Below are 15,334 nucleotides of genomic sequence, written 5' to 3' on the forward strand. Positions count from 1 at the left end.
GAGAGAGAGAGAGAGAGAGAGAGAGAGAGAGAGATAAAGATAGAGTGAGCGAGACAGACAGACAGACAGATAGACAGACAGATAGATAGATAGATAGATAGATAGATAGATAGATAGATAGATAGACAGATAGACAGACAGACAGACAGACAGATAGACAGATAGATATATGTATCTGCCCATTACCTGATGGGACTCATCCCAGCCATTCTCATCCCTTGTCCCCAGTCTCGCTGTGTAGTAGAGCAAGGTCTCACAGCAGGACGTGTCGCCCCCTGTCAGCACAGTGTGGTACAGCGGGGTCAGGCCACAGCGGTCTTTGTAGTCAGGAGACGCTCCGAGGGACAAGAGAGCCTGGCAAGAGGAGAAGAAAGAACTTCTGACTTTGTTCAGTGTGTGTGTGTGTGTGCATGTTCTGTTTGTAATGAGAGACAGACAAACTGAGGAGTAGGAAATGAAAAGATGATTGCTGTATATAGTTGGGCATTATTCTAGTCCTCATGATGATGCTGACCAATACAATCACAAAGTTTTACTGATAGATACATCATGCCAATATATATCATATAGCTTGATTATTACCAGTGCCAAGTTTATGTTTTCATCAGCATTTGTTTGTCTGTTTGAAATTTTGTGGTGGGGTGGGGCATGACACCAGGAAGAAGCCAATAAACTTTGTAGCAGATCCGGATAAACAGGCAGACTCAGGAGTTGTTGTTTTTTACATTTCTTTAACGTGGCGAGATAGGGTGTTGGCCCCTGGGGGAGGTATTCTAGTTTAACATTTGATCTTGTATACAACATAGATTGTTATAGTGCATGTTGAAGTTGCACCGGGGGTAGACAAAATAACTTAAAACATGTCAACACCTGTAAAAGTAGATTTTAAATGCATAGAAACTAACTAAATAACCATGTTATACCCACAATATTCAAGGTACTAATGCTTCTAATCTTCTTTGAATTCAATGGGAAACAAATTAATTCAAAATTCAACACATTGTATCTAAAGTCTTCAAAGTTGGCTTGATGCACACAAACCCTATAATATTTTATAATCTTAGGAATGGTCTATCCATTGCAGTTGTTAAAACCAGATAAAACATTTTACATACCATCATTGTATTTTATTCTATTTCTTATTTTATTTTTTTCTCTATCAACTTATTTTTAAATTTCATAAAGTTTTTTATTTCTCTTACCACTTTTATTCTACTCTTTTTAATCTCTTAACTTGTTGAAACTTGCTTTAAACTGTGCTTTCTGATTTTATTTTATTTTATTTTTCTTTAATTTCTATCTACTTCTGGGTATGAAATGTGTTTTATAAGTAAAACGGCCTTGCCTTATAATCATCATTCAGTTTGTGCATTTGCAACCTACAGTATGAGTGTGCAACTTAAAACCAGTCCTTACCAGCAGCCCAGCGTGATTCTGAGCCCTCACAGCTTTGTGCACTGGTGTCAAGCTGTCTCTGCTTCTAAAGTCCAAATGAGCGCCGCCCTGAACCAGCACCTTGATGCCCTCCACTGGCAGACCAGACTGCACCGCCACAGACAGCGGGGTCTCTGACCAATGGAGGAGTGATAGGGGTTAAGGAGGGATGGCAGGTAGAAAGGTGAAAATCCATCCTGGGATATTCTCACAGTATTTGAAATCACTCAATATCACAATATAATTTATTTGAAGGCAAAGAACGAATCTTTATATAATACATAAATCCAGAGTGAGAAGTTGCATCTGTGACAAACTCACCTCCGGTGTCAGGGTCATGAAAATTTGGATCAAGACCTTTATCAAGGACTTTTGCTATTTTCTCCGTTGCTCCAGTCTGAATATAATCCAGGAACTTCTTCAGACTGGCCTGGGAGTTGTGCAGAGGAAGGAGATGGATGCCAGTTAGTGGAAATGAATAGTTTACATCAGTAATGTCTCATAGAGAAGAGAAGAAATACCTTTGTGCTGAGCTTTCCAAGAGCCTTCTCATCCAGGTTGGTCTGTTTATAAACTCTGGTTTTGTACCTAAACTGAGGAGCAGAAAAAGATCCGTGTGAAAACTGTGAAGAATCCTTCTGCAACACAGTTTATCACTGAAGGTGTAAAAAGAGGGAAATAAGAGAAAGGATCATTGTGCTGTACATCTGTGGCTCAGATGGTGTTAAACAATGAAAACATTGTTTTTCTTAAAAGGAACAGAAGTCAGACTGGGGATTAGTTTTAGAGCAAATAATTCACAAATAATTCTGAGCAGCCAGTTCAATGAATTTCTTTACAAAAATGTAAATTGGGTGCATGGAAGCAAAGAAGACCAACACAGTAAAAGAGTTAATGCTGATTATTCATTCTAATGATGATTAAATACTAGAGCCTAGAGCACTTTCATTTTATTAACAGCAAATGTCATGCCTACATACTGCAAAGCCATAGTATATGTCAAACTGAATAGTACTAAAATATAATCTACTCACTACAGGCTATTTTGATATCTGTACTCTGTTTGGGGGGGGGGGGGGGGGGGGCTCTGTACTGAGCAGCACTAGCTAACTTAGATTTATTTTCTGTAAGTGTTGATTATTTTATTTACAGGCAGCAGAGTGTTCTCATATAAGTGTTGTTACATTAGTGTCTATCTAAAAGCTTTTAGATTCAGATGAGCCCAAAAATAACAGTGTCAGAGACAATATGGAGACTAAAGGATATTGATTTGGAAAAAACTAAACAAATCAATGACTTGTACATGTCGCAATTTTTCCTGGTTTGCTTTCAATCATGTCACATATTAGTCACAATCACCTGAAGAAATTTGTAATTGTTTTTAAATTCTAGTTGTCATCTTAAGACCCCTTCTCTGTATCTGGTGACCACCCACTGAAAGCACTGGCCTTAAACATTGTCTAGAGAACCAGACTTCAGTAATTCAACTGAGGTCAGGTCGGTTTACCGTCTCTTCCTTTCTGAATAATCCAATTCAATGAAAACCGCCTATCTGAATGTGGGGTCTCCACACCTTTACTGCAGTGTGATGACAAACCGTTAAACTGCAGAGGAGCCGGGAGGCGAGAGTAGAGAACTAAGTTACTGCTGAACTGAGGCAACACACTGCACCTCAGAGCGGCTGCGTTTGTGCAGCGTCAGGATGAAGGAAATAAACTTGAACAGAATAAAATAACTATACCGTGTTCACTGGTATGTGGTGGTACACACTAAGAAGTAACTGTGTGGATAAACTACTGGACCAGTGAATGTGCACTAAGCTGGCTTTACAAAATGGCATTACTGGTGTTATAAATACATCCACTCTCGGCGCTGTGAGATACATTCTGCTGTGGAGTGGAATCCAGTTACGAGGCCTCATCACTACACAGACATGTCCTAATCTGGAACCTTGTCAAGAATGTAAACAGGCTGCTTTGAAGCCAAACCCTGAGAGCAAGGATAGGATTTCAGCCCCACCCAAGCAGCACTCAACATTTACAGCAAGCTGGACCAGCAGGGGGCGCTGTTAGATAATCAAAACACAGCGTGAAACTTCTCACGGATGCCTCCAACAACCCACCTCCCAAACAGTGAAGAAATACAATATAATTTCTATGTTACATAATGAAAGCTATCAAATCAACAATGTGCTTATTATTTTCTGTTTTTAGATGATGTTCTTTCTGAATAATCTATACACAGTAATAAACACTGGACTGAATATTTTATAGAGGGATTCTTAGTATTTTTTTGGGACTTGGTTATTAAACAAACTTTAGGCCCACAAACAAATAAATGGGGTTTCCCCATCAGATTTGTATTCATGGCTGTGTGGAGCAGCCATGTGAATAATTTTGATAACGAAATAAGATATAACTTAACAACTTAGTCCTCACTTAACAAGCATATATAAAAAAAAAAACTCTAAATGCTTTTTGTCTGACTGTTTGAACTTCCCCACCCTTTCCATCTCCATACCTCCAGGTAAGGCACGCCTTTCTCAAAGGACTGGGAGTAGTCTCGCAGGGCCCGCTCCTCCTCCAGGAACTTGGCGTCCCGTCCGTCTCCAGCTGGCTGGAAGAGGCCGTAGTTGTAGACGTCCCACAGCGACTCGCTGAGGGTTAAGACGATCTGCTGCTTGGCGCTCCACACCGTGCAGTCCTGGTCAAACTGGAGACACCTCTGACAGACATGGAACACAGGGCAAAGCAGAGGTCAAGTGTGGGAGTTTTTGGAGGCAGACATTATAATGGTTAAGCAGAGCAAAAAGCAGAAAAAGGTGGTTCTATAGTGCAGCAGTTCCCAAACTAGGGGTTTGGGAAATGCCGGGTTAGGGGTCAAACTAACCCCTAACCCGGGGGCAGGGAGGTGCAACATGATTTCCAAAAATCTAATTAAAAAACGATTTAAATTGCATATTTAAGCTATAATTTATACAACAGATTAAATAGTAACAGTAAAATAAAACCATCTAAATGCAATAATATCTCTTTTGACTGACAGATTTCCAGCAGCACCATTTGCAGCAGGTTTAAAGAACCATGGGAAACGCTGCGCACATGACTACATGTAGGTGATTCTGTCTCCAAGGATACTGACGTCACCATGACATCATTTATTTCATACAATGATGAATAATGGTTAATGTAAATGAGCTGTAGATCATGTGCCTTGTTGGTTGCAATAGTTAATGCATTACTATACTATTCATCTGGAGTCATGAAGACATAATTCCTACCATATGATCATTATTTTTCAAGCTTTATAACCTTTAGTTCATGTCTGTAGTTCTATAGGAGGCAGAGATACCTACATGTACTTTTCTTCTATGTGACTTCTTCAAGATGACTTATTATATGATGTCATGTGCCGAATCGTTTTCTGCTCGACATGAGCCTCAGATTGTCTCTTGATTCCTATTATTTGCAGAGATATCTTGGAAAATGTGATTTTTTTTCAAGCTGCTACTTTTACTGAAGTAACAGGTCTGAATACTTTCTCCACCACTGTGGAGTAGCAGGAGTGCCAGACTTCATAAGCTGCCTCAGCCTCCCTCTGTCTTGTTTTGATCTCTTTCCCTTTCTCTGATCTTAGAAAGAAAATCTGACTCTTTCTGTCTCTAACCGCAGGAGTTTATATCATTATGACAACAGCTTTTTTTAATGGTCAGGTTTCAATGCGTAAACCTGTGTCTCAATAAATAATACTATGTAGTTGCACTTTATCATTATGGATAAATAATGTAGCATGATGGTTTTAACATCAGCTGGTGAGTGATGAATGCATGAGTGTGTGGTGTGTGCAGAATATGAATGCATTACTTGTTAATAATTGATCATCTGCCAAATCACTGGAGAGACGATGACTTATATGCTTTCCTTATAGTTTGAGCTGACACTCAGGTCTAACTCTGACTTATATTCACAACATCATTTCTCTTTTACCCCCGAATGAAGAACGATTCTACACCGGGATAAATATTGTATGTCACATTTGCACCATGATCCAGAAGAGGAAGTAGTTTGGAGAGAAAATCCTCTTTGCCTCGTGCTGTATGTGTGTGAAAAAAAATACCTCGGATGTATTATGTGACTGCCCGACCAGATTTCACGGTGATTTGTTCGCTGCCCATTCCCTCAAGACAATCTTTTCTCCCCTTTTCTTATTAGCGTCTGGAGCTGCAGGACGGAGCCGGAGTGGGTCTTAACAACGGAGCTGAGACGTCTCAATGAGATGTATGCATCTATGCCATTGTTCCATCTCAGCGCACTGTAAGTAAAATTGCACAGCTCAGCACACTTCCATGTCCCTCTGCTCCCCTCGAGCCCCGCCCCTCCACCGCTCCCCCACCTCACTAGTTTGCACAGTTTGATAATGTAGCCAACTCTATTGGCATGGCAACCGATTCATTAGTGGAGGCAGGCACCCGTTGCCGTAGCAATGTCTCGGTGGTCCCTGGGAGGTAAACCACATGACCATATATAACTGAGTTGTAAAGAACGTGTGTGTGTGTGTGTGTGTGTGTGTGTGTGTGTGTGTGTGTGTGTGTGTGTGTGTGTGTGTGTGTGTGTGTGTGTGTGTGTGTGAGTGCGTAATTCCTGGGAGAGATGTCTAATGTAATGTATACTGTGTATTACAGGGACACTCCTCTCCCCATCGTTCTCTTTTATACAATCAGGGATTTTCGGACACTTTTATTATTACGGTTTATATAAACGCGCACTGTAAATCTCCCACTTTGTTCATTCGCTCCCAACTTGCTCTTCACAGCATCCGTCTTCACTCTCGCCCTCTTTAACCCGCTCCCAACACTTCCTTCCCTCTTGTCGTCTCTCTCTCGCATTTGACTCAATAATATTTCAGCTCCACGGCGTGAGGTGCTGAGTGTTAGTCGGCGGTGTGCGGAGCCGAACCCGACGCCTGTGGCTGACGGAGACCTACGAGCAACACAGAGGCCTTCCATATATTCCAGAGCAACTCGCTCTCCCCAAACTCATTAAAAACCTATTAGATAATTAGCAATTACTGTTATATTGAGGGCAGATTGGCTGACATGTAGAGCAGCCGGCATGTTCGGGGAGTTGAAAATGCAGAAAGGAAGATGGTGGGGAGGGGGTTTACAGTCGGCTTAGCCATTCTCACCTGGATGTGTGGGCTGGCCAATTCACACCTGCCGCCACCGCTCAGCTGAGAGCAGCTGTAAGTGTGAATTGATGCCAACTTCAGTTTTGGAAACTAATTATGACCACACATGACCGAAACATGGTGGTGTTGACGGAATACACGTACGTCTGCCCTCACAGGTTACGCAACACAAGCGCTGTCGTCTTCCTTCAGGGACGCATCCCTGGGCTTGTGGGACGACTGGAGTGAAAAAAGGCTTTGAAAACAAGAGATGTGCCAGTACAGTCGTGCACACTATTTGGTTAATGCTCAACAATGTATGCACGGAGTACTCCCCCAGTACTTTTCAGAGACTAATTTCAAACAGATGTGGAGTCAACACTGCAGCTATAAACCTGAATAATGTTTTCATTTAGGGATGCAAAATAAACCGGCTTTGGAGGGGAAACAGTTGTGAATCATTTTAGCTTCCATTAGAAAAGACAGCAGGCTTAAAAACAAAGAGGGGGAAGGCGTGGAAAAACAGACGACGAACGCAACAACCAAGAGCAAACCTGATGAGTCACTGAGAGAATATAGTGACCAAGGTCCAAGGTTGTGCTCTTACCTCATCTCTGTTCATAATTTGTTTTTTATTATCACAAATCCAGGTTATATGTTTGAATAATAGAATTCCTCTCTAAATCCAAATGAAAACCCCTGCATCACTAATATAACATTTACAGGTTTACTTATGTCCAGAAACATAACAATCACTTAAGGCAATAACCTTGAGTGATTGTTATGTGAATCTGATATTTATACTGTATATGCTTATAACCTTTCTCAATGTTTGTTCATGTAAAGCTTTCCGTTCTGAGGCAGTAATATCAGAGACACTTCCCTCAAGTGGCGCCCTGAGGGAGAATTGTTTTACAATTGTTGGATTTTGATTTGATTGTACTTGATGGCTCATTCTTAAAGATTTTAAACATGAGGAGCCGAAGTGTACAACAACGTTTTAGAGTATTTGACTTTTTGGCTTTATGGATTTAAATCTGTGCTAAATTAGGAGTCTAGAAGAACATGAGATTCTGTCATGTGAAGGTGTCTTCATGCCATGAGTGTTTTTGCATTGCATTTGGCCATAGGGAGGACATGCACCTACTGTTTGTTTGATGTCTGGAATTCCAATACGAAACACCATCATTGTCAGGAATGTGTCCTCTAGAGGAGCCATCGTGGTCATGCTGCGCTCCATGAGACCTCGTCTCTTCTGCAGCATATTCAGGCCTGGGTGATGAGGCTGCTGATTGGCTGCATTGAAAGGATGCTGCTGCTGCTGCTGCTTATTGGCTGCTTGATGGTGTAACGGAGCTTGATTTGACATGTAACCGAATCCTCGGTGGCCCGGCCTCAGCGGCCTGTCCGCTCTCTGTCGGCCGATCACTATGGCAGCTGGTTTAACCACCTCGCCACCTTTCCCTTCCCAGGATTGTCGTCCTCTCGTCATTTCCTCCTCCTCCAGACCCTCTAACCCTCCATTCTCCGTGTCACGTTCGTCCTCCCCGTCTGTGTTTTCTGTTCCCTGCTCCTCTTCCTCCTCCTCATCCTCCCCATCTTTGTCATCCTGACCGGGATAAAAGTGCTCATTATTTCCCAGCATCCTTTGCTGTGCAGGGGTCACTGCAGAGAGGGCTGAGTGACATAGCTGTCATGAAGACAAAACATGGCTATCCCATGAGACTGGCCTCATCCTTAGAAACATGCTGTGGGAAAACAGGCAGAGAAGGGAGTAACCTTTGGTCATTTATCTCTGGAACATTTCAGTGATAGAGTGAACATTACAACATTAGAAAAAGACACGTGCAATAATAGAAATACTAGCCACGGGCAATGCTAATAAGTCCACATGTGTGAATGAGCACAGAGCTGGTCCACATTTTCCATTTAGCCGCTGGGAATGCATCGGGGAATAGCAGGCTGATGAAAGACGGACTATATATAAACTCTGTGAATTTGCATCACAGGTTCTTTGCAGAAGGGAATGAGTTGGATATGAAATTTAGCTTCGGCATGAGGTCAAGATCATTGCTGCTTTGTGACAATGGAGTCGACCCATGTCTGAGGCACAACCCTGGGCCGACAGCTAACTGTGAGGTCCTTAAAGGGAAAATCCACCCTCAGCTCAGTGTTGTACATCATCACATCTCGATGTTCCCTGTGCAGGTGTAATGTTTAAATGAGCTGTCACAATGGATCATTGGTTTCTTTTCCCTCCAGTCCCTCCACCTGTCTGGACAATGATGATGTGATAAAGACCGGGGGATACTTTACCCACAATAGCTTTTGACAACCTCCAGAAACAATACTGACCTTGCTACACAAAGTTATATGAAGCTATATGCAGTATACTACTTTTTTTCACTACACTCTAAGACACTTTCACTTGCAATTGTTAAGAAGTGTTTGCTCGCATTTAATGTCTGTAAAGCTTTTGAGCTTCCAGTTGTAGTTGGTAAATCCAGGTTATTTGTGAGTCATGGCTGCATGACATCTGAAATCTTATCCTTGGACAACCTTCCAGCTTTCTCAGTGAGTGTGGGCACCATTCAATTAATGGACAGGACTTGTTCCAAGAAGCAGATTACCTGGACAACCTACTTTAACATCAGGCCACGTTCCAGATTTAATGGGATTAGCAGCAAAGGTATCCAGATAACTCCTGCTTCTCGTCACATCTGAATGTACTGGCTCTGACTCTGTGTCCGGTTGTTGAAATAGTTTGAGAATGTGCCAAATTCAATTTAGTGTGTAGTATGCTGCAAAAGTTCAGGAGGTTTTTCAGCTGAGACGAGCAGCAGTCATGACCCTTAATTAAAATTAAAAGTGTAGTGGCTACATGAGGTTCAGGTCAGATGAGGGCTCTCTGAGTGGAAACGTCTTATGATCGATTGCTTTCTTCCTTGAAGAACGTGTGTAAAGTCTGTTAAGAGGACCTTGGGGAAAACAAGATTGTTACTGTGGATAGTTTTAATGGCTGAAACGCTTCGTGCAACATAACTCAACTGACATTATGGGAAAAATATCTTGGCTGACATGATGTCAGGTCCTCTGCATTTTGGCCAGTTATCTGCAGGAAGAAAACAAGTTGGACCAACAAAAACAAGCTGCATCACCAACAGCAATTTGAAAGTGTCTTACAGGGTGGATTTTTATCTTTAAGACTTCATTGTGCTTCAGATTTGGCATACTGGTGCCTCCATATGTACTGTCCTGGTTTTTCTGTGGTGAAGTCTGGCTACAGGGGCTTTGCCATCATGTAGATCTGGACCATTGCCAACAGCCGCCTTAATGATGGCGGATTACGCTGGGAATCTCCCACTGTCTCATTGGCAATGTGGTGCTCTGAATATAATATGAGTTGGGGGTCTGAAATAGATGATTATCTGAAAGATGGACAGATGGAACTCATGGAGACAAACTCAAATTAGGACACGTCCAAAATCATTCAATCCCAGATTACCAACATGCAGTCAATAAATTACTGATAAGATATCCAGATATCCTCTATCGATGACCAAGGAACATGGCCAAGGTGACCAAGGTGTCTGGCATTATCAGCTCGTAAGTTACTAGCTTAGTTTTTTTACACCCCCGAAAACTCGAAGAAATTCCCCTTATGGCCTTTAAGGGCTTAAATGTAACTCTACACCATCTTTCCTTATTTTGTCACTGGGATCTTTTCCCTAAATTTAATTTGCGATAGATATCTATCCATCTATGAATATGCTAAAATGGCCATGCCCATGCTCCATAATTTTGCACTTAAATTAATTAATTTGGCTCCACTTCTGGTTGTTGTACGGTTCAAATGTGTAAGCATTGTATAATGTGGTACATGAAGAAAAGTAGGTTGGTTTAAGTTAGTTTCTATATTAACTTAGGTTAGGCATTAGACTTTGACTCAGGTTATGGGCAAAAGATTTTTGCTTAAAATGTCTTATTGCGATCTATCGTCCATGGTTGTATCACCTACAATGTGTTTATGATTCACATAAAGCAATAAAGAAAAGACTGCAGAATTATAGAAAAAATGAAGTGTTTCTGCTTTCCTTAACTGTTATTCCTGATTTATCTTGTGAACCTTTTGGGGAACAACAGGGTTAAGATTAAAAAATCAATCACCGCAACACATTTGCAGCACAATATAAATATTAAGAGTCAGCGAGAGATTGATCTAAATCTGATTTTGTTCAACAACAAGACACAACCAAATGAAAATGGTTGTTTTATGCAATTGAACAATACAAAATAACAGTTACTGCACCTATAAGCGCGACCATATTTCAAATGCCATGACTATAAAGTCAGCAGTGTATGAATGATTGATGGGATGAATGCAAAACAGTCCAGGCCTGGTCTGTTCATGTCTCACTGGCTTAGAGGAAGTCTGCTAGTTGAGCATTCCTAAGAGGATACCACAGCAGGAAGAGGACTGAGCATGGTTGATTCCCCTAGATGTTCTGAGAGTGACAGGGTGGGCCACTTCAACGCAAACACAATGTCTGTCAGAGCAAGTAAACTGGGGACGACAAGAAGAGGAGAAAACTGACGGTTTCTGATAAGAAACTGCAGCAACTTGTGAAAAAAAGGATAAATGAAAATGCATGTGTTTAGTACAACGTGTGAGGCTAGAAAGCCATATAAAAGTGGTTCATTAAGTTTTTCTACTGCTGGCTTTAAAACGAAGGACCTTACTGCCCATCAATAGCCACAAAAGAGCTCAGCTGTAAATGGCTGGAAACCCATACTCAGCATACATTTAACCATAGGGGACAATCCACTCTGGCCATTGTTGTTGAGTGTGATTCACATGCTCAAAATGTCAATAGCTGACAAAACCCTCACAAGGTTTCTGGAGATTAACACGATCATTCAAGCACAACAGAAGGGAATAGAGAAGGTTGATTTATGACAAAAGTCTCATCAAATATTTAACAACATTGAGTCTGCACCGGGCAAGATAAGGAACGAGGAGGACAGGCCGAGAGTCGACAGGAGCCAACTAATTGGGATGTAAAAGCAAAAGGAGGATACACAAGAGAGAAAGACAGGGAGAGTTATAGTTTGCATAAAGCAGAGTAATCAGATTGAGAGAGAAAAGGGAGGAGGGGGTGAGAGGACAGCTGTAGCTGGATGAGGGATGAGACGGGGTTGAGAGCCATAAGACAAAGTATAACAGGTAAGGAAAAGCTGTTTGATAATCTTACCAGAATGGCACTTAGTAGAGCGCATACCTCCACCAAGGCCCAACAGTCCCCATGTTTAAATCTGCAAGGTCCATGTCTTAGAACGCTTTCACACCTATCTTGTTTGGTCTGGACCTTTGGACTTATCAGTTTAGGCCAAACCAAAATAAGAGTGAAAGGTGCCATTGGTCAAAGATATAGTCCAGACCAAAAGAGGTGGTTTTCATCCGGATCATTGTTTGATATGTCGGACTTTCATACTCGCAAATCATACTAAAATGTTGGATTTCTGAAGCTTAAATCTGGTCACATCTTAAATTCTTGTAGTTGGAGCTGATCAGTGACAAGTTCATGTAATGTATTGCATGCTATATATCATATTATATTTTAAATCATTACTAAATACAATATTTTCATTGGACAACAAAATCACACAATAGATTTTTCCTGATCTTATGAGCTTCTCACTCAAACGTTAGACAATACTATTTGATTGATTGTCCATTGATTGGAATCGGAGAGTTGCTCTGTTCATCGGACCCATTCAGAAGCTCAACCTCTGATCAGCGGACTCATTGGAAGGCTGGAAGAGGATTTCATTCTGGGTCAACAGACAGTGAGAAAATAGAGTAAATCTAAGATGAAGAATCAGGGGCTGATTAATCATGATAATGGCGACAGTGATCGATGCCCTTCCTTGAGACATGGAAAGCAAAGAAGGATGGATGGTGATATTTGCAGAGGTCCCTTATATCTCTCCTCTCTATCCATCTTTGCCTCCTGTGAGATATTTTCCGTACGCCCTTCTTTCTTTGGAAAGTGCAGCAGTGTTGCAATAATGACTTGGGGGCTCATTTGGCTGCTTTCACTCCTTGGGGTTCCATATAAACAAAACATTATGCCTGTTTTGGGCAAATAACTCACACTCAACTTTACTGCATTACAAATTATGAACAATGAACAATGAACAATGGTGACTTAAGCCTGTCAACCCTGATTTATTGTTTGTCTCCTGTTATTGACATATATCACCTTTATCTGTATTTAGTAGAGTTTGCTCTGAGAGCTGGTGTGACTGGTTTTGAGGCATCTCCTCTGTTTTTCGTCAGTCTCGAGAGAAATTCGGTCCAGTCCTGGCACAATGTACTGTACGGATCTTATCAGTTCATCTCATATTCACACTTTTTGTCAATCTCTGTCTCTCTCCGTCTCTCACTCCACTCTCTCCCTATGTAGGCCGGAGCATGTATATAGATATATTTTCAGTGTATCAGTCCCCGGAAAGTAGATTTGGAGACGGTCCAAGGAACAGATTGTCCCACTTTTACGTCCTGCTAAAGTGGAACGGCCAAGTACTGTCCTCTATATCGCTCCCTCTCTCTGGGTCTCCACCCTTCAGCCTCTTTTACACCGAGGAGCCGTTGAGAACACTCTATGCCTACTCCAACAACACGAGGAGTTACTAAACTCGGGAGGAGAGGACATTTAGCTTTATGTGAATGGTGCATCAGATCTCGAGGTGGTGCTCGGATGTGGGAGTTTACGGGGGAAGGGGCTAAGTGGGTACCCTGTTGTTTAATGTGACAGGATTCATAGCTTCAACTCAAAAGGAGATTTCAATGGGGGGGAAAAATCCTTTAAATTTCAATGTCTGCATTCTTTATTATATAATTTGTATGCCTTCCTGTTGCCATTATGCGGCTTTGTATTTTCAAGCGTTAATTAAATCTATGCTTGATAAAAATCAGATGAATTGCAAGAGCTTAATTGAAAGTTATGGTGTCTTTGATTCATTTTACAGGCAGATAACACCAGCCATACAATCATCTTCTACAGTCTGGCATTTCCCTCAGTAGGGGAGATATTCTCCTATGCAACACACACAGAGACGTCGATTAATCAATTGCATATCTGATGCCAATCACACAGAAATGATAACCCTGCTAATCAGGCATTAAGTGGATGATTGAAACAATCACCTCCCTCTCTCTCCATTTCACAAGGAACATCCTGCTCGTTTGATCACTTTAATTGCCACCTCACCAAGGACACTCTCTTGTAAGGGAAGAGCAGCTCCAACTATAGGTTCCAAACTGCTCATCAGCTCCTCCCAGCACGTGTGTTCCCGGCACACAGTGTACCCTTGCACAGTTTGACTCTTTAAGCAGCAGTCAAACACATCAGCCCTGGTAAATAAAATAAAAAAACGTGGAGCAGGTAGCAAGTAAATGCCAGACCAGTAAGCCCGAGCTTCGCTTTGCTGGCGGTCTCGTGTCGATCAAAGTGGGCTATCTTTCCCCTCAGACTGGATATAATTGGGTCAGGTGGAGCGTGCGCTGAGGGCCTCACTCGGGCTAAACTTGGCTGTATAGGCTGGGAGACCTCAATGCGGTACAGATTTAGGAGTGAACATCCCCTGGGCTATTTTTGAGACTTCCCCAATCATTGTTTGATACAAAGCTGCAGCGTCTCTGCATGACTACACAACAGAATTCCATAAAGCAGGGGTTTCCCTCATTTTTACTTTTTCTAACTGACGACCCAAAATGTTCACGATAGCACGGTATTTTATTACAGATCTGGATAGAGGGCAGATCCAGGAATTTATATTTTCCCCACTTTCTTTAACATTGCGAGATAGGGGAAGCTCTTCAACATTTTCATTGATTTCTCAGAGAATAATTCATGGATATTGATGAAAAATCAATCAGGCATGTTAGGGGGAATGATATGTGTGCAATTTGGTGCAGATCCAAATAAAACTCTGTGTGTAGTGAATTTAAATGTGGTTTTATAACAGGACTGTTGGGCCTTGGTGAAGGTATGCGCTCAACTGAGTGTCAATCTAGCTCTGCACAAGTTTTACAGATCTCCTGTGGCTCCTTCTCCAAATCATGTGAGGTATCGATTCTGATATGAAGGAGAAAATGATGCGACGTGATTTCATCTATAATATTAATGAAGCACATTTAATGTCTTCGAACAACTCACCATTTCAAGTGTTAGTGGAGGTTATAATTGCAAGTTAATGAGCTAATCCACGTGGGCCAATATTTGAGACGCAATGTTCTTGTTCTTTTAGTATTAGAATGTTCCCTTCGACAATGCAGCAGCACTGAGACCAAACACAACAACTAGTGTGAGTTGGTGCATTATGGCCAGTCTCTTGATAACGTGGACATGACGTACATAAAAATTATATTATCGGTGCTCTGTGCTTAAAAGTAAAATGCCCTTATTTCTATTCTTTCCCATAAACTAATTAATTCCATAAAACACAAACTTCCCGTCTGCTCTTAGCACATGAAACGAAAGAATTTAAATGTCATGAAATTCTTCCTGAATCTTAAAAAGGCAACGGTGCAGCAGGTTGCCTTCTGCTAAACAGCAACAAAGAAGAAGTGCAGATGCAGGTTCAAAACGTTTCTAAAACATTATAAAATTCTTAGACAAATCACTTTTTTCAAGGGCATCTTTTACTTTTTATACTTGTCCCAGAGCTC

General features: G+C 41.5%; 1 protein-coding gene across 9 annotated transcripts in view; it reads right to left on the reverse strand.

Moving 5' to 3' along the window:
* The window catches only part of LOC117752707 (SH3 and multiple ankyrin repeat domains protein 1-like), a 40,830-nt gene that overhangs the window by 20,769 nt on the left and 4,727 nt on the right, over positions 1-15,334 (reverse strand). For 7 of the 9 annotated variants that reach the window (XR_004612123.1, XM_034570292.1, XM_034570289.1 and 4 more), the window contains 6 exons: positions 7,748-8,348; positions 3,955-4,158; positions 1,956-2,027; positions 1,756-1,864; positions 1,417-1,568; positions 187-354 (listed from right to left, as the gene is read on the reverse strand). Coding sequence is in view for 8 of the 9 variants with exons in the window: in XM_034570292.1 (XP_034426183.1) it covers positions 187-354; positions 1,417-1,568; positions 1,756-1,864; positions 1,956-2,027; positions 3,955-4,158; positions 7,748-8,245 (1,203 nt within the window). In the remaining variant the exon portion in view is untranslated. Of the gene's footprint in view, positions 1-186; positions 355-1,416; positions 1,569-1,755; positions 1,865-1,955; positions 2,028-3,954; positions 4,159-7,747; positions 8,349-15,334 lie in introns of those variants that run through there. The other 2 variants (XM_034570291.1, XM_034570285.1) reach the window with 2 other exon arrangements.

Source organism: Hippoglossus hippoglossus, chromosome 19 (assembly GCF_009819705.1).
Source record: "Hippoglossus hippoglossus isolate fHipHip1 chromosome 19, fHipHip1.pri, whole genome shotgun sequence".
Classification (NCBI taxonomy): domain Eukaryota; kingdom Metazoa; phylum Chordata; class Actinopteri; order Pleuronectiformes; family Pleuronectidae; genus Hippoglossus; species Hippoglossus hippoglossus.